Source organism: Odocoileus virginianus, chromosome 23 (assembly GCF_023699985.2).
Source record: "Odocoileus virginianus isolate 20LAN1187 ecotype Illinois chromosome 23, Ovbor_1.2, whole genome shotgun sequence".
Lineage (NCBI taxonomy): Eukaryota > Metazoa > Chordata > Mammalia > Artiodactyla > Cervidae > Odocoileus > Odocoileus virginianus.
The window spans coordinates 35,641,366-35,662,499 of NC_069696.1; the positions used below are offsets into that span (position 1 = coordinate 35,641,366).

General features: G+C 35.4%; 1 protein-coding gene across 1 annotated transcript in view; it reads right to left on the reverse strand.

Moving 5' to 3' along the window:
- Positions 1–21,134, reverse strand: part of IPO8 (importin 8) — a 71,868-nt gene that overhangs the window by 2,274 nt on the left and 48,460 nt on the right. Inside the window, exons 20-24 of the mRNA XM_070453870.1 lie at positions 19,587–19,682; positions 11,215–11,435; positions 6,624–6,829; positions 3,180–3,383; positions 812–928 (exon numbers count right to left, since the gene is read on the reverse strand). Coding sequence (XP_070309971.1) covers positions 812–928; positions 3,180–3,383; positions 6,624–6,829; positions 11,215–11,435; positions 19,587–19,682 — 844 coding nt within the window. The remainder of the gene's footprint in view (positions 1–811; positions 929–3,179; positions 3,384–6,623; positions 6,830–11,214; positions 11,436–19,586; positions 19,683–21,134) is intronic.

A 21,134-nucleotide genomic window follows, 5' to 3' on the forward strand; every position in this document is an offset into this window, starting at 1 on the left:
TCCTAGGATTTTGGTATTTGAGGGGAGCCCAGGAACCAATCCCCTCTGAAGATACTGAGGAATGACTGCAATTATAATCTCCATTTCGGAAAAACTGTTTGCTAAAACTGAGCAAAATAAAAACAAGGCTCAAAGCCACAGTGTCTACTCCTAAAAGGGCACATTCACTTCTCCCATCAGAAGGGGCAATACAGAACCTGGGCAGGACCGAAATCTAAAGTCTGTGCAGAAGAACCTGGGTTCTAAACTCTAGATTCCTATTCCATAATGTCTTCCACTAAAATACTTCTGTAATTACAAAATCTTCCATTAATTTTCCAGAAGTGACCATAATAATGTCTGCATAAAATAATTTCTCCAGCTCAAAAACTGAAAATCAACAAGAATCACCAACTTCTACATAAAGCCCAACAAAAAGAAATGGAGAGTATTTCATTTCTAGAAATATAAGGTCCTTGCAAGAACTCATAAAATGCCTTCGATTCATTGTTTAGATGGTTAGGTGGGTGACCTAGCTGGTTAACTCTCATTCAGCAAGATTCATCCTAACCTTTATGTCTTACCTTTGGCTCCAAAATAGGATAAGGGAATGAATAAGAACACTACTAAAGACAACAGATGTTAACACGTGGTGTTTTTTGCAAAGCTATTGTAAGTGATAAGATCATAAAACAATGATAATTTCTCATTATCTTGAAAGGCTGACCTCTAAAAACAAATTTTAGAACAGTATTTAGGTGCCAGCAGGCTGGTAAAAATAAAGGCTGACTCCCGACACATGCGCTCCGATCAGAAAATCGTGCTGGCTGACCTGCCACTGTCCTCCGGTGCTCGGCCAGTGTGTACACCTCCTGCAGGGCCCTCCTCTGATCCTCACTGAGCGGCGCCATCAGCAGCTGATACCACACAGCATCCCGATTCTGCACAGCTATTGTAAGGTGGGGGTGTTTCAGGGGAGAAGGAATGATAAGGGAGTCCAGTGACAGTTATTATTTCAGATAATAACTAATGATATAACCAAATTACAATGAAATGATAACAGACAATAAGTGATAAAACTTATTCCAACAAAGGATGACTCCTGAGTACTCACTTTAGTACTCAACCTATGTGGAGCTACAAAGGAAGGTTGAAGCAAAGTGAAAGTCGCCCAGTCATGCCCGACTCTTTGCGACCCCATGGACTATATAGAGTCCATGGGATTCTCCAGGCCAGAATACTGGAGTGGGTAGCCTTTCCCTTCTCCAGGGGATCTTCCCAACCCAGGGATCAAACCCAGGTCTTCACATTGCAGGTGGATTCTTTACCAGCTGAGTCACAAGGGAAGCCCCTTGTGAAAGGGTTGGAACATCACAAATCTCTCCTTTGCCTAGTTCTCTGCCTCCTTTGCCATCTCCTCCTCTTCTTGGGGTTTCACTAACCATGATAGCTCCCTAAAATCCAGATCATGGGAAACATTTTACTCACTTGTTATCATTTTCCTCAGGAATTCTCATGCTTCCAGCACATGCCACATGCTACCCATCTACACCAAAAACTCGAATTTGTACCTTTAGGCAAAACTGTTCCCTAAACTTCCTGGACTTTTACATTGGATAGGTCACCTGTAACTCAGCACAACTATAACCAATTTTAATATTTTACCTCTCAAACTCTCCTTGGATCTCCCCATTTTCATCACTAGTTCTATCAGTCTCCTAGTCAACCACTATCATGCCCTCTCCACATCTAATTCTGTGCTGCTTTCTTGATGGTTTTCACCTATATGCTTTTTTTCATCAAATGCCATCCTTTCTCTAGAGGGCCCTACTTACTTAATAAAGCAATTTCCTAACACTTGGTTCCAAGTCTAGCCCACTTCAGTTCTTTTTGGACATTATCAATAGATAATACCCCTGAAAGAAACTACCACATCCCCAAGATCACCTCTTTATACAAAAACATTCAACAACACTCTAATGGGCAATGGGATAAAGGCAACCTCAGTCCAGAATCCAAGGCTGGTACAATTTGGTACAATTTTACCACTTCACAGAGACTTAAGCAGTGGTCCCTATATGCTGACTGAGCCAAAGCTGATTGCCTGTCTCTTGAGGAGCATTTTCAAAATACATATCCCGAGATCCCACTCAAGATCAAAGAGCTTCTTTGTTGCTTATGGTGGACACCCAGGTCCAGTAGCAACTGCCTTAGAGCATACCCTCTGCATTCCAATTTCCACATTTATGCTCTTTATCTTCCTCATGTTTTGGAATATCATTCCTTGGACTCTCTACCTCTTGTTCCTGCTAAATTTCAATAAAACACAGAGGTGATTCATTAATGGTATTTGTAATAAACAATATATTGGCATACTACATGCCAGTATATTAGGCTAACACTACCTTGCTGGTATTAACAATATTTTAGGGTTGGTGTTCAAATTGAACAAGGATGTTCAATTTAATATTCTTTATAACAGCAAAGAAACAAAAAACTGGAATACCCTGTATGTCCAACAATGGTGGAAATAAGCTAAATTATGATACTGCCATAGAAATACAATGTAACTATCAAGCAACCCACATAGTGGGATTTCTTTTCATTATAACTTGCTTATAATAACTTTCTAAATACTCTCATTGGTTTCTTATTTTTAATTCTATAAGTTTTCTATTTATATATCTCATTCTTATACTAGGTTATTGGTCTTATTCATTTATAGAAGGTTTCTATAATCTGTGGATCTTACATGACAGTATTTTCTTTCAATCTTTTATGAGTACTTTAACTGTATTTCTAGTGTCCTTTGCTGTACAAAATTGGTATATTCCTTATATAGTTAAAAATTTACTATCTTATGGACTCCATTCCTTCACATGGGGATTGTGAATTGCTGGTAAGTTTATGGGCACAATTTTCAAGCAAAATATGTGAGATACTTTATTCTGTAAAAATCTTTGTTTATACCTAGAGATTGAACAATATATACAGATACTCTTGACTTAAATTACTTTTATGAGGATATCCTGCAATCTTACCCAGACATTATGCTATCTGCTCTCATTTTATGTATGTTTGGGGATTTCTAAATACAAATTTTACAGGGAATCCTAAACCAATTTGGGGTAGACCCTGAAACAACTTCTAAAAGATGGAAATGAAAAACATATCTGATGATTCAGGGAGTAACAACATACTCAGCAAAGCTTGTGTAAAAAATTGATATTCATCCACACTATTGTCAAGGTCCAGTGGAGTACTGAATCCCTCAAGAGCAGTTTCTTCCAACACTTCTTCATCCCAGTCATCATCATCTTCCTCCTCATCTTCACCTCTTCCATTATTTGACTGCATTGCTTGAGCAGTGACATTAGTCTCCTCTTCATCACTTGAGATCTCTTCTGTGAATCCATTATTTATTCAAAAGGAATCAAATCACATAAGGACAAAAGATAAATCAAAATGAAAACAAAAATTATAAAGTGACATTCTAGAAATGGAAAAACTACCATTTAATTTTATGTAAAATTATAAAAATAAACCTTACCTTTACTATAGCTTGCTAAATTGAAAATGACTTTATCCTCCTCATTTAAAACAATTTCTAACTATCTCTAAATCTATGATCTAGACGAACTGTTATTACTGTTTTACTATGGCTGCTTCATATCCATTAATATAAAAATACTATTTAGCCAGATTCCCAAATTAACCTTTTTGTAAAAAAAAGACATAAAATGATTCTGTACTCAGTGCATGTGTTGTAAACAACAATGACCTCCCATTGAGAATGTGAGTCTCTTAACAATTGACTAAGATCCTAATAATTACCAATTGCTTGGAAATGCTCAAATGAAGAGGTCATTTCTGCTAACAGAAACAGAAAAATTTAGAAATATTAAGGAAAAATAATTAGCTACACATGGGTTAAAAAGTTGACAGCTGAACTGTGTATCTCCATAGATTGAGTTTCTATTTTCAGGGCCAATCTGCCTTGTAAATAACTGGAAGATAGTAAAAGCAGGGCAAAATCAATCTAAGAGAAAAAACCTGGAGTAAACTTGAACCAGGCATTATTAATCTAAATCCAGTTCTATAAAACATACTATATGAAGCACTTGGATTAAGCTGCAAAATGATTTTAGGGATAAGGCAAGAAACCCTAGTTTTTACCACATATATGAAAAAAAAAAAACTATATATAAAGGATAATAACAAGACAGCAAGAGATACCTTTGTTGGTTAATCATCAACACTTTAGTAGGAAATTCAATGAGAAAGTCTGGGATATTACTAAAAAAAATCTTCCCTCAAGTCATAATAATTATAAGCCACGGGAGACAAAGTAAGAAATTAGAAAGAATGCAACATACTGGAAAAAAAGAATTCTGATTGCTTGAAGAAATTAATTTCAGGGTTAAAGACACACAGACTGAAATGTAGTTTGGTAGTTTTTCTAATGTGTCTAAGTGAACATTAGACCAGCTGAACTTAACAGTTATCTACAGGACATTACATCCCAAAATGGCAGAATGCATATTTTTTCCAAGTACACATGGAATGTTCTCCAGGACAGAAAACATGCTAGGCCATAAAACAAGTCTCACCAAATGTACAGGGATAGAAATTATATTAAGCATTTTTTCAGGCCACAACACTATGAAACTAGAAATCAATCACAGGTAGAAAAATGGAAAACATAAACACATGAAGACTAAACAACATGCTACTAAAACACCAATGGATGAATGAAAAAATCATAAAAGAAATCAGAAAATACCTTGAGACAAATGAAAACAAAAACACAACTTTCCAAAATTTACAGACACTGCAAAATTTAGGTTTACCTCAAGAAACAAGAAAAATATCAAATAAACAGCCTAACCAACCATCTAAAAGGATTTAAAAAAAAAGCCCCAAGTCAGAAGAAAGAAATAATAAAGTATAGAGGGGAAATAAACAAAATAGACTAAAAAAAAAAAAAATAGAAGAGATCAAGAACTGTTTTTTGAAAAATAAGCAAAATGTATTAAGCCTTTAGCGGGGGAAATAAAAAAGAGGACTCAAATAAATAAAACAAGAAATAAAAGAAATTGCAACTGATATCACAGAGATACCAAAAAAAATCATAAGTGAATGCTACAAATAGTTATAACCCAACAAACTGAACAACTGAGAAGGAATGGAAACATTTCTAGAGATACACAACCTTCCAAAATTGAATAAGGAAGAAATAGACAATATGAATAAAGAGATCACTACTAGTAAATTGAATTCATAATCAAAAAACTCCCAGCAAACAGAAGTCCATGACTGGATGGCTTAATATGAAAACTCCTCCAAATGTATAAAGAAAAGCAAAGGACACAAAAACAAAAGCAAATGGAAGCTAATTAAACTTAAAAGTTTTGGGGCATCAAAGAAAATCATTGATAAAATGAAAAGACAACCAATAAGTGAAAGAAATGATACAACACGATAGGGGTTAATACTCAAAATATATAAATAGCTCATACAACTCAATGTCAAAAAGCCAACTGACCCAATTAAAAAATGAGCAGAAGACCTGAATAAGCATAAAAGATATTCAACATGGCTAATCATTAGAGAAATGCAATTCAAAGTCACAATGAGATATCATCTCACCCCTCTCAGTAAGAAATGGCTATCAACAAATAACAAATGTTGGCAAGGATATAAAGAAAAGGGAACCCTTGCATATTGTTGGTGGGAATGTAAATTGGTACAACCATTATGGAAAACTATATGAAAAGTTTCTCAAGAAAATAAAAATATGATCCAGTAATTTCACTCCTGGGTATATATACACATATAAAAAAATAACTCAAAAAGATATACACACCCCCAATGTTCACAGCAGCATTATTTACAATAGCCAATATAAGGAAGCAACCCAAATGTCCATCAACAAATGAATGGATAATGAAGATGTGGTGAGATATACAGTGAATTAGTACTCAGCTATAAACAAAGAATGACATCTTGCCATTTGCAACAAAATGGGATAGATCTAAAGGATATTATGCTTAATGAAGTAAATCAGACAGAGAGAGACAAGTTCTGTATGTTACATTTAAATGTGGAATATAAAAAATGAAAGAAACAAATGAATATAAAACAGACTCACAGATACAGAGAAATAACTAGTAGTAACCATTGGGAAGGGGGAAGTGGAGGGCCAAGAGTAGGAGATTAAGAGGTACAAACTATTAAGTTTAAAAAAAATAAGCTATAAGGATATATTGAACAGCACAGGGAATATGTTAATACAATAACTTTTAACAGTGTAATCTATAACAGTGAATCATTATATATGCTATACATCTGAAATTAATATAATATTGTAGATAAACTATACTTCAATGGGAAATAGATAAAGTTATGAACTGTTTATTTCTGGAATTTTCCATTTAACATTTTTAGACAACTGAAATCATAAAACCAAAATTGGGGTAAGAAGGAACTACTATAATTCAGTCAATCAAACTCAAAATATTTGTTAAACATGTAGCAGGCCAAGAAATTAAATCTATTTAATGTTTCTAAATAGACTAAAACGCAAAGAAAACACATACTCAAAAAAATCAGTTCTAGCATTCACTGCAATTAGAACACTTTACCATTTTCTTCTATATTGGCTTTATCTGCTTTTGAGTGATCTTCCCGGTTTACCAGTTGTCTGGTAGCACAGACCTGCTTTAGTCCAAGGAAAAGGAAAAGAATTGAGGGCACAATCTGTCCCACCACAGCATCTACTGCAGGAGGTCGATTTTGCAATTCCAAAAGGATACTCAGTCCTATTATACACATCTTCCGATCATGATGCCTACAAATAATAAAAGGGAAAAAAGTGTGTACATGAGAAATAAGAAAAATTTCTGAAGAAATTACAAAAAGGAACATCCAAGTTATGCTCTAAGGTTCATTCATTGGAGCTACATGGAGGTAAAACTATTTCGTACTATATGAATTCCTATGTAAATCAAGTTCTGCAAACCAATTATCATCATCAAAGACCTATGGGAGCCTGCAATTGATATGATGAATCTTGCTGTGAAATCAATTTATGATTAATACAAAGGCTGCAATTGGGCCTTGACAAAACAAGTTTTATTAAAGCAAGAATACCTATATATGACAGCATAAAATTCCTATCCAGTGAAAGAAAAGAAGTCCCTTAGACTGTGATTCATTGCACTGTTCTACAAGATATACTATACTATATACTAACCCCCCAGGTGCCAAAAGCTAGTCTAAAAATCTCAACATCTAATAAGCTGAACTTAATGTGGGCATGCTCAGTTACTCAGTCATGCCCTATTCTTTCAGATCCCATGGACTGTAGCCTGCCAGGCTCCTCTGTCCATGAACATTCCAGCTAAGAATGGGTTGCCATTTCCTGCTTCAGAGGATCTTCCCAACCCCAGGAAGGAACCCAGGTCTCCTGTGCCTCCTGCATTGGCAGGTGGATTCTTTACCACTGCACCACCTGGAAAGTCCTGCTGAACTTAATAGCTGCAAGTAAATCTATTAAATGTCCTGTGCTATAAAATAAGATAAAGAAAACTTAATTCTGAAGGAAAAAAAGTTTGACCAATGGTGGAACTAGTGGTAAAGAACTCACCTACCAATGCAGGAGACATAAGATACCTGGGTTCAATCCCTGGGTTCAGAAGATCACCTGGAGGAGGAGATGCAAACCCCTTCCAGTGTTCTTGCCTGCAGAATCCAATGAACAGAGAAGCCTAGCAGGCTATAGTCCATAGGGTTGCACAGAATCAGACATAACTGAAGCCGATTTAGCAAATACACAATATACATTACAAAGATTTTTACATGAATGCTTCTAAATTGTTTAAAACTAAAAATATTAAGAATGAAAAGATTACTGTATTTGGGTAACATTCACACAGACATGAACAAAAAAAATTACTGGCAGTAATTCAAAATAAAATATACAACCAAAAAAGTGAAAAGTGTTAGTCACTCAAACATGTCCAACTCTTTGAGACCTCACGGACTGTAGCCCACTAGGCTACTCTGTTTATGGGATTCTCCAGGCAAGAATACTAGAGTGGGAAGCCATTCCCTTCTCCAGGGGATCTTCCTGACCCAGGGATCAAATGCCAGTCTCCCACACTGCAGGTAGATTCTTTACTGTCTGAGCCACCAAGAAAGCCCCAATATACACCATGCACTCCTCAATATACAACAAACCTAACAACAAATATAGCTTCTGTTATTCTTCATTATTTCCATTGCTTGATTCAAGTTACTAATGCCAAAGTAGTATACTATAATAGGTACTGTGCTTGACCTGATGACTTTCTCATTAATGTAGCCTCTACCTAGTAGTGTACACCAAGAGTCAAATGGACTACAGTACAAAAGATGATTATTGAGTGGGGCTCTGAAGAATCCAAGGGAGCATAATCGATGCATGCCCAATCTATATAATTGGTGAGATACCTTCTATTTTTGAAAAATTGCTTATATATGCTACTAACTGTATAACTGGGCTTCCTTGGTGGCTCAGTGTTACAGAATCTGCCTGCCAATGCAGGAGAAGTGGGTTCAATCCCTGGGTCAGGAAAATCCCCTGCAGAAGGAAATGACAACCCACTTCAATATTATTGTCTGGGAAATCCCAGCGACAGAGAAGCCTGGCAGACTACAGTCCATGGGGTTGCAAAAGAGTTGGGCATGACTAAAAGACTAAGCAACAACAACTTTATAACTGTGAATGACTAAATCTCTACTCTGTAAACCTTTGTCAGATATAACTAAGTACAATTTCTTTCTAAAGTATGCTCTTCCTTTCAAAGTATCAGTAAGAAATCTAAATCTGGGACAAATTCTAGTCTCCTATATGTAGAAAAATTAGAATACACATAGCAGCTTTTAAGTAAGTTTTCCTATTCTTTTCCACCATCCTAATTCAGGCCTCCACCATCTCCCCACCACTTGGTAATATTCTAACTACTCCTGCTGGAATTATTTTCCCCTCAGTATATTTTTCTAAATGATATCTTATAAGACGTAAAAAGTACACTAGTTATTTCTAAATTCATAAGCAGTCTCTCAAATTCTAACACGGCAGGGTCACTTATATGTGTCCGGTCACCTGAGGTGGGTATGTAACTATGACTTCAGGTCAGTTCAGTTCAGTTGCTCAGTCATGTCCGACTCTTTGTGACCCCATGAATCACAGCACACCAGGCCTCCCTGTCCATCACAAACTCCCGGAGTTTACTCAAACTCATGTCCATCAAGTCGGTGATACCATCCAGCCATCTCATCCTGTCGTCCCCTTCTCCTCCTGCCCCCAATCCATCCCAGCATCAGGGTCTTTTCCAATGAGTCAACTCTTCATATGAGGTGGCCAAAGTACTGGAGTTTCAGCTACAGCATTAGTGCTTTCAATGAACCCAGGACTGATCTCCTTCAGGATGGACTGGTTGGATCTTCTTGCAGTCCAAGGGACTCTTAAGAGTCTTCTCCAACACCACAGTTCAAAGGCATCAATTTTTCAGCGCTCAGCTTTCTTCACAGTCCAACTCTCACATCCATACATGACCAATGGAAAAACCATAGCCTTGACCAGATGGACCTTTGTTGGCAAAGTAATGTCTCTGCTTTTTAATATGCTATCTAGGTTGGTCATAACTTTCCTTCCAAGGAGTATCTTTTAATTTCATAGCCACAGTCACCATCTGCAGTGATTTTGGAGCCCAAAAAAATAAAGTCTGTAACTGTTTCCACTGTCTCCCCATCTATTTCCCATGAGGTGATGGGACCAGATGCCATGATCTTAGTTTTCTGAATGTTAAGCTTTAAGCCACCTTTTTCACTCTCTTCTTTCACTTTCATCAAGAGGCTCTTTAGTTTTTCTTCACTTTCTGCCATAAGGGTGGTGTCATCTGCATATCTGAGGTTATTGATATTTCTCCTGGCAACACTGATTCCAGCTTGTGCTTCTTCCAGACCAGCGTTTCTCATGATGTACTCTGCATATAAGTTAAATAAGCAGGGTGACAATATACAGCCTTGACATACTCCTTTTCCTATTTGGAACCAGTCTGTTGTTCCATGTCCAGTTCTAACTGTTGATTCCTGACCTGCATATAGGTTTCTCAAGAGGCAGGTCAGGTGATCTGGTATTCCCATCTCCTTCAGAATTTTCCACAGTTTATTGTGATCCACACAGTCGAAGGCTTTGGCGTAGTCAATAAAGCAGAAATAGATGTTTTTCTGGAACTCTCGCTTTTTTGATGATCCAGCGGATACTGGCAATTTGATCTCTGGTTCCTCTCCTTTTCTAAAACCAGCTTGAACATCTGGAAGTTCTTGGTTCACGTACTGCTGAAGCCTGGCTTGGAGAATTTTGAGCATTACTTTACTAGCGTGTGAGATAAGTGTAATTGTGCAGTAGTTTGAGCATTCTTTGGAATTGCCTTTCTTAGGGATTGGAATGAAAGCAGACATTTTCCAGTCCTGTGGCCACTGCTGAGTTTTCCAAATTTGCTCATATATTGAGTGCAGCACTTTCACAACATCATCTTTCAGGATTTGAAATAGCTCTACTGGAATTCCATCACATCCACTAGCTTTGTTCGTACTGATGCTTTCTAAGGCCCACCTGACTTCACATTCCAGGATGTCTGGCTCTAGATGAGTGATCACACCATTGTAATTATCTGACTATGACTTAGGATCTCACTTTTCCTATGTTGGAAAGCTAGGAGAGTGCTTCACACAAAGCCAAACCCTCCTACCAGGATAGGATCTGGACTATAGCTAACAATCCTCTGATTTCACATTTGAGAACGGGCTTCCTTGAGGTTTTCATATTTTTACCAGACTAGTACTTTCCTTAGAAACATTACTTCATTCAGGGTGTTATTACTTACAGACACTTAAAGTCAAGGAACCCAAGTAAACCCTTAATTCTGTTGACAAGACATATAATGATACATGTAAGTCAAAAACAAGTGAGGGAGGGTAATAAACCTAATTTTCAGAGCCTGTGTTCTTTTCCACTAGATTATACTCCTGAAACACATTCTTAATTCTCTAAAAATTTAATATTATGTTAATACACTAAAAAATTCCTAGATATAAAAACTATCTTTCAATATGCTATTATACATGCATATTACAAGTCAACTTTCCAAGAACAGAAATGCAGTGTAAAATCAAAAAGACACAGACCCAAGAAAACAATCTGTATCATTCATCCACTGATTTACAAATTGTACAGTTACAGGTCCAGGGTTGTGAGGCAACTGAATTCGTTCTAAAGTATGTAGCAGCAAATCTGGGTTGTAGTACAAGGCAGCAATTGCAACCTGAAGACACATAGTACGAAGCTCACTAGTTTTGACCCCTCGGGTTAATCTCTCCAAAACAAGTTGCACGAAGAGTGGAATGCACTAGAGGAAAAAAGAAAAAGAGAAATCAAGTAACTTTTACAGAAAGCTGAATGCTTGTAAAGTGTAATCATTAAATAAGATACCCTTAAAGACAGTAGAACTTGCTAGTTTGAATCATTTTCAGAATTATAAAACTCAGAGAGACTAAATGGCCAAAAAAGGTCCTAGAGCAGTACCAAAATGTCTCCTTTCCTTTTAACTGAAGATTACACTTAGATGAAGATTGTCCTCCAAGAGTACACAATCAAAAAAACTGCAGTAATACAAATGTAGACTCAGTCACCCACGTTTAAGTCAAAATGACTAGGATGGAGTTTTTCTTTGATAAATCAAATTGGAAATACACTTGACCCTTGAACAAAATGGGTTTGAACTATATGGATCCATTTAAATACAGATTTTTTTCAACAATTAATACTACAGTTCTACACTATCCATGGTTAATTAAATCCAGATAGGGAGAAACCATGTATACAGAGGGCCAACTAGAAGTTATACACAGATTTCTAACTGCACAGAGGGTGAGCACCTCTAACTCCTGCATTGCTCAAGAATGAAGTGCAAAAAAAAAAAAAGAGAGAGACTTAGAATAAGCATGATGTGATCAGAATTTCTCTTGAGGAAAATAAATTCCTAAAAAAGTCACAGGGATATAACATACACATGGTTTGCTGTTGTTCAGCCACTAAGGAGTGTCTGACTCTTTGCAACTGCATGGACTGCAACACCCCAGGCTTCCCTGTCCTTCACTATCACACAGAGTTTGCTCGAACTCATGTCCATTAAGTTAATGATGCCATCCAACCATCTCATCCTGTCACCCCCTTTTATTCCTGCTCTCAATGTTTCCCAGCATCAGGGTCTTTTCCAATGAGTCAGCTCTTTGCATCAGGTGGCAAAAGTACTGTAGCTTCAGCTTAAACATCAGTTCTTCCAGTGAATATTCAGGGGTTAATTTCCTTTAGGAATGACTGATTTGATTGTGCTGTCCAAGGGACTCTCAGGAGTCTTCTCCAGCACCACAATTCAAAAGCATCAATTCTTTAGCACTCAATCTTCTTTATGCGCCAACTCTCACATCCGTACATGACTACTGAAAACCATAGCTTTGACTATATGGACCTTTGTCGGCAAAGTGATATCTCTGCTTTTTAATAGGCTAGGTTACATCAAGCGAAATGCTGGGCTGAATGACTCACAAGCTAGAATTAAGATTGCCAGGATAAATATCAACAACCTCAGCTATGCAGATGATACCACTCTAATGGCAGAAAGTGAAGAGGAACTAAAGAGCCTCTTGATCAGGGTGAAAGAGGTGAGTAAAAGAGCTGGCTTAAAACCCAACATTCAAAAAACTAAGATCATGGCATGCAGTCCCATCACTTCCTGGCAAACAGATGGGGAAAAAGTGGAAACAGTGACATTTTATTTTCTTGGGTTATAAAATCACTACAGACAGTGACTGAAGCCATGAAATTAAGACACTTCCTTCTTGGGAAAAAAGCTATGACAAACCTAGACAGTGTATTAAAAACTAGAGACATCACTTTGCCAACAAAGGCCCATATAGTCAAAGCTATATTTTTCTAATAGTCATGTACAGATGTGAGAGTTAGTCCATAAAGAGGGCTGAGTGCTGAAGAATTGATGCTTTCAAACTGTGGAGGTGGAGAAGACTCTTGAGAGTCCCATGGACAGCAAGGAGATCAAACCAGTCCATCCTAAAGGAAATCAGTCCTGAATATTCACTGGAAGGCCTGATACTCAAGTTGAAGCTCCAATACTTTAGCCACTTGATGCAATGAGCAGACTCATTGGAAAAGGCCTCGATGCTGGGAAAGATTGAGGGCAGGAGGAGAAGGGGGAGACAGAGGATGAGACCATTAGATAGCATTAGCAACTCAACAGACATGAGTTTAAGCAAACCCCAGGAGATACTGAAGAACAGGGAAGACTGGCATGCTGCAGTCCATGGGGTCACAAAGAGTTGGACACAACTTAGCAAAAGAATAACAATGTTACTACTTAAGAAGGTGAGGAGATAATGAATGCAACTATTTGCTTATTTTTTTAAACAAAAGTATGAACTAAAAACTGGGGGTGGGGGGAGGTGGAAATGGGGAAAGAGTAATGGTAGAGTGGACAGGGATGGAAGCTAGATTTTTCTGAATATACCTTGTTTTTTGTAAATCAGACTTTAGACTATGCATATGTTTTGTTCTGTGTATATAGTTCTTATTATTGTTTTTAAGTGGAGGATAATCACTTTATAATGTTTTGTTGGTTTCTGCCATACATCAACATGAATCAGCCACAGGTATACACTGTTCCCTCCCTTCTGAACCTCCCTCCCATCTCCCATCTATCCAGTCCCTCTAGATCCTCGCAGAGTACCAGGTTGAACTCCCTGTGTTACACAGCAGCTTCCCACTGCTACCTATTTTGCATGTGGTAATCTATATGTTTCAATACTACTCTCTCAATTCATCCCACCCTGTACTTCCCCCACTGTGTCCACAAGTCTGTTCTCTACGTCTGTGTCTCTACTGCTGCCCTGCAAACAGTTTCATCAGTACATCTTTCTATAGTCCATATATATCCATTAATACTCAATATCTGTTTTTCTCTTCCTGACTTACTTCACTCTGTCTAACAGGCTCTAGGTTCATCCACCACACTAGAACTGCCTCAAATTTGTTCCTTTTTATGGCTGAGAAATAGTCCATCATATATATGTACCACAACTTCTTTATCCATTCATCTGTTGATGGACATCTACTAGGTTGCTTTGATGTCCTGGCTATTGTAAATAGTGCTGCTATGAACACTGGGGTACATACATCTTTCAGAGTTGTGGTTTTCACAGGGTATGTCTGGTAGTGGGATGCTGGTTATATGGCAGTTTTATTCCCGGTTTTTTAAGTTTCCATACTCTCCATAGTGGCTGTATCAATTTACATTTCTACCAGCTGTGCAAAGGCGTTCCCTTTCCTCCACACTGTCTCCAGCATTCACACTTTGTATATTCTTTGATGATGGCTATTCCAACTGGTGTGAGGTGATATCTCATTGCAGTTGTAATTTGCATTTCTCTAAAAATAAGCAATGTTGAGCATTTTTTCATGTGTCTATTTGCCATCTGTATATCTTCTTTGGAGAATGTCTATTTAGGTCTTCTTCCCATTTTTTAATTGGGTTTGTTTTTCTGATATTGAGCTGTATGAACTGCTTGTATATTTCAGAGATTAATCCTTTATGAGACTCTATATATTAATACATATTACTGGGATAAAGTAAATGAGTAATTATGATGAGGACAAGGATTCTGGGTTTAGGGGATATTGATTAGGATCAATTTGGTTAAATAAAAATAATGTAGTCTTGAATTTGAACTGGAAATATCCATGTCTTCTAATAATGCATTAGTCTCAAAATAACACAATATGTATTTCCTAGTTCTGTTTTGCGGAAATAATGACCAACTCAATAGCAGAGGCTATCTCTTTTGCTTATAGTTCTGGAACACCATTTCCCAGGGTAGGGCAGGAAATGTACAAGATGAACCTGCAGCATCTAGACACACCAGATAGTAGAAAATTTCCAAACACTACTAGAGTCAGGTCAAAAGCACTCATATGGCAAACTCAAGAGGCTCCCACAAGCCAAGGCTAAAAGAACTCTGTGTACCTGAAACATTCTGAAGTATTATTTTAATATTATTTGAACTTACAGATTTAAATGAACTATGTCAAATAAAGTTGAATCTGTAAGTTCAAATAATACTAAAAACCAAAAAAAAAAAAAAAAAAAAAAACCCAAAACATCTCACTGGTCATCTTTGGAAGATGCTAGGCAACAAACATTGCCTCAGTCATGACAAATAAAGGGAAATACTCAAACCGTTCCTCAGAGGAACCTAATAAATTGATGAGAAAACACTTCTCTTCATAGAAATATTTCTACTCATAAATAAACAAAGAATGACAGAATTAAAATATCATCACCATCAGCACTAAGATCATAAGATGAGAGACAACCAGACACCTGTGCCTCCTGGTAGGAACACACACCACCACCTATGAAGCATTCTTGCCAAAAAAATCACAAATAAATCTTACCAAAATATCTAGATATAACTATCAATTTATGGGAAATACTGAGGAGCTTCATTCCAAGGTGTTATAATCCTTCAGCACAGTAGTGGTAACCTCACTAACATTAGACAGTGAGCTAACTCAACTTTCTGACACAGAAATGCTTGGATACCAACTTTTCAATCCCTCTGACAATCCAGCTTTAGAAGTAGAAATCCACAGTATTAAACCTGAAATACTTACTTGCAGAATGAGTCTATCCAACTAAAAGCAATTCCTCTACTCAATCTTTCTTTACTAGACTTACTAAACTTCTCCAAACTGAAATTTCAACTTTCTTCATTTCTTAACAATTCTATCTAATTAAGAAGATAAAGCCATTGGACTTAAGTTTTGACATCCCTTCTTTCTACCTCAAGACACATCTCTATATCAGCATTATCTAAGGTGGAAATAAGAACATATTTTGAGATGAATGAATATGAACATATAGCAAAACTTATTAATGTAGCTAAAGCAGCAGTTAGAGGGATGTTTATAGCTATCAATCTCTATAATAAAAAGCAAGAAAGATGCCAATCTAATAATCTAAATTTCTACCTCAAGACTCTGGGAAAAGAAGAGCAAGCTAAACTCAAAGAAAGTAGAAAAGAATAAATTATGAGGTTAAAGCAAAAACTAATGAAATAGCAAACAGAAAAACAAGAGAGAAAAAATCATAAATTGGTTCATTGAAAAAATGAACAAAATTAACAAATTTTTACTTGAAATAACAAAAGGGAAAAAAAGAGAAAGAAGATGATAATTACTAAAATCAAAAACAAACAGGGTCAATATCACTGACCTACAAAAAGATAACAAAATATTATGAACTGCATGCCAACTGATTAGTTGTTAACTTAGATGAAATGGACAACTTCTAAGAAAGATGCAAACTCCCATATTAACTCAAAAAGAAATAGAAATACAAGTAGACCTATAACAATTAAGAGATTGAACTGGTAATTTTAAAACTACCCACAAAATAACCTCAGGCAAAGATGGCTTCACTGCTATATTCTAGCATTTAAAAAACACCAACTTTCATATATTCTTCCAAAAAACAGAAGAGTGAGCCCTTCCCAACTCGTTCCATGAGGCCAGCATAACACTGATTCCAAACCCAGACAAAGATACCACAAGAAAAAAAATTACAGATCAATATCTCCTATAAATATAGACACAAAAATAGTTATAAAAAATACCATCTAACTGAATCTAGAAATATATAAAAAGGATCATATTTCACGATCAAGTAGGATTTATACCAGAAATTCAACATTGATTTAACATCTGAAAATCAACAAATACACCACATTAAAAGAACAAAAACCATATGATCATCTCAAGAGAGGCAAAAAAGCATCTTACACTCCTTCATGATTGAAACATTCAACAAACCAGGAGTAAACAGGAACACACTCAATCTGATAAAAGACAGCTATGAAAAACCCACAGCTAACACTAGACTTAATGGTGAAAGGAATGCTTCCTTACCTAAGACTAAGAACAAGACAAGGTGTCATTATACCTATTCACCATTGCACTGAAGGTTCTGGCCAAGGCAACTAGGCAAGAAAAGTAAAATAAAAAGCACCCAGGTTTGAAAGGCAAAACTCTATCTGTAGATGAGATGACCTTGTATACAGAAAATCCAAAGAAATTCTCTGAAACTCTATTAAAACTAATAAACAACTTTGGCAAGGTTGCAAGAAACAAGATAAATATACCAAAAAATGTATTTCTAAACACAGACAATAAACAACTTGAAAATAAAATTAAGAAAACAATACCACTTACAACAGCATTAGAAAGGATAGAATATTGTAGGAAGATTTTAACAAAAGAAATGTACTTGAAAACTACAATACATTTTTGAAAAAAATTAAAGATACCCTAAATAAAAGGAAAAGGAAAGACATCCCATGTTCAGGGATTGAAGTATTCTCAGAGTGACAATACTTCCCAAAGTGATCTAAAGATTTAACACAATGCTTATCACAATTCTAGCTGTCTTCTTTCCTTAAAATGACAAGTCAATCCTAAAATTCATATGGAAATTCAAGGGTCCAGATTAGCTAAAAGACTCTTACACAGGAAAAATGGAGGACTTAATACTTCCTAATTTCAAAAACTTACTACAAAGCTACAGTAATAGTGCAATCCTGGATTAAGGAGAAAAGAATTCATCAAAACTGAATGAAAGTCCACAAATACATCCTCACATTTATAGTGAATATATCTGATAAGTGTGCCAAGACATTTCAACAGGGAAAGAATAGTTTTTCAACAAATATTGCTCCTAGACACCTTGACATCTACATGCAAAATGATGACTTTGTACCTTTTCCTCACACCATATGGCTACAAAAATTAACTCAAAATGAATTAAAGACTTAAATGTTAGAGCTAAGGCCATAAATCTCTTAGAAGAAAATGGAAAATTTTTGTAAACTTGAATTTAGCAATGATTTCTTAAATATGATGACAACCACAACAACAAAAGGAAAAATAAATTAGACATCATCAAATTAACTTTCCTGTGCTTCAAAGGACATCATCAAGAAAATGATAACACAAAAATTGGGAAGAAATTTTTACAAAGTATATATCTGATAAGGAACTTGAGTTTAGAATATATACAAAGAATCCCTACAACTCAAAAATAAACAAACCAATTAAAAATAGGCCAAAAAATCCAAATAAACATTCTTCAAAAAAATACAAACAGCCACATGAAAAGATGCTCACTATCATAAGTCATCTGGGAAAATGCAAACCAAAACCATGAAATATCACTACTAGGATGGCTATAAGAAAAAGACCAACCAAGTGTTAGTGAGGATACGGAGAAATTAGAACTCTCATTCACTACTGGTAGGAACAGGAAATGGTGCAGCTGCTTTGGAAAAGTTTGGCAGTTCCTCAAATGGTTAAACACAGTATTACCACTCCTATATATACACATATATAGATATATATACCAAGAGAAATGGAAGACATGTCCACACAAAAATCAGCATACAAATGTTCATGTCAACATTGTTCACAATAGCCAAAAGGTGGAAATAAGAAAAATGTCCAACAATTGATGAATAGCTAAAATAAATGTGATATAATCACATGATGAAATATTTATCAATTAAAAGAAATAGAGTACTGATATCTGCTATAACATGAAGGTATATTTTAAAGTATTATGTGCTAAGTAACAGAAGTCATTCACAAAGAACCACATTTCATTTATATAAAATGTCTAAAATAGGCAAATCTGTAGAGAAAGAAAGTAGAATAATGGTTGCCTAGGGTTGAGGGTTATTTAGGTGAAATGAGAAATAACTAATAAAGGGCACAGAGTTTTCTCAGGGGTAGTGATGAAATATTCTGAAAACTGACTGTGATAATAGTTGCACAATTTGGTGTCTATATTAAAAACCAGAGAAGCATAAACTCTAAATGACTGACTGGATGGTATATAAATTATATCTCAATAAAGCTGTTATACAAAAATATATGGAATAAATATTACAGAATTGAAAAAAAAACTCTACACTTTTACTTGAACACTTTTCTCAGTAACTGAATATCACACCACAGTTGTATCAAAAACTGAATTAATCTTGTTAAAAATATATAATATTTTTTTATCAATAGAGAAAAATTTTTTTCCTTTTTGCACCTTCATTTCTGATTGAAAAAGATATCTGGGAATATTTCAATAGCATACACAAAAACAAAAAAAGCAACTCTCTGGGGATCAAACAGCAGGATTTGTACACTTATCTCCTTCATGATTTACTTGTTAGTCTCTTAAATTATTACATATTTTTCTGTGTATCTAGGATGCAAGGAATAATTTCCAAATTGCATGGGTATTTTTGTTATAAGATCTGTACCAGTAAATACAAACTATAGGCTATCTTGATAATTTTTCATCATAATATAAACAAAATGTCAAGCAGGCATGTAAATTTTAAATTTTAAACATCAAGTAGGATGTTTTCTACACATATATTACCTGATCAATTCCCCTTCCTTTGCACTGAAGAATGATGACTTCAAGAAGTTTGGCTGCATGACATTCTGCATCTTCTCCTGCATCTCCACATAGTACCTACAGAAATTAAAATTTCACTCAGCACTGAACAGCACTGTAAAACTTTAATCAAGTTTACATAAAGTAAATATCACATAAAAAATAGCCATTAGAATCATGGTGTTTGCATCATGAGTTTACCTTGCCAACCCAAAAAAAGGAAGTTCAAAATAAAGTCCATCTATCTTTTTTATCTACTCTAATTCCTTATATGAGTAATAATTCACTTTATTTAACTCTGGATTAAAAAGTAGGCTGCTACCTGTCTAGACAAATAAAGCTTCCCTTTAAGTAAGGCACCAAAAACAATAAAATGATACAATGAAATTTAAAAAAAAAAAAAAAACCTTCTTAAACAATGAAACGAACACTGTATTTTTCCTATTTTTCTGTTCTTTTTGAATTCCTGTCTATATCCACCCAGTTTTTAATAATGAAACCATAAATATAATATTACATACCATTTACTTTCCTCACATGGACTTTATAACTTGAAGTACTTTCCAAAGATATTAAACCTTTTAGGACTAAACAGTATTACGGAAGATGAATATAACAGCTTATCAGACTGTTCCCCTAATGACAATTCTGTATTTTCACTGAATGAACAATTATAGAAAGCACATGTTCATACAAAGAATATGATAGTCTAATAATAAGGTTCACAGAAGAGAGATTTATAGAGTAATTTCTAACTTATGTTAGAAATTAAGAAATATGAAAAAATTAATGAGTTCAAACACAAGACATAAATAAGAAAAAGAACAGACTTAAAGAATAAAGGTGAGACAGAAATTAGGAATAATAGACAAAAAGAGGTAACAGAAATCAAAACTAGATTCATTTTTTAAAGACTTTAATAATTTGACAACTTCTACCAAATGTATTTTTTTCAAAATTATTTTAAAAAGCAAAGCAAAATTTTTAAAAATGTTAGGAATGAAAGATATAAATACCTATAAAGGAAAGATTAAAAATGAAAATACTATGAACAATATTATATTCTTTATATTCTTTTAAACTCAGATGAATTAGATAATTTCCTAGACAAATATGATTTAAGAAAGCTGAATTTTAAATCTTTCCAGATAAAGATAACAGATATGAACATCCCCATTCAATTTTATCCCTTCCCAAGGCCATTAAAATGAAGATAAACATATTTTAGAGGCATACATCCACAAAGACAGAAAAAAGGAAAAAGAGACAGCTATAAAATTATGGAAGCTGGAAAACAGATGTGTCAGGGAGCTGAACTGCAAACAGGTAGCTAGCAAAACCAAGAATCAACCCTATTTACATAAAAAAATTCCACCTCTAGGGCAGTGTGTTTCTAGATCTAGATTCTAAGTATGAATGGGCTCTGGGACCAGAATGCCTAGGTCTAAATCCTAGCTCTGCCATTTATGAGCTGTGTTTTTAGATAAGCTATTTCACCTCTGTGCCTTACTGTTCCCATCTGTAAAAAGG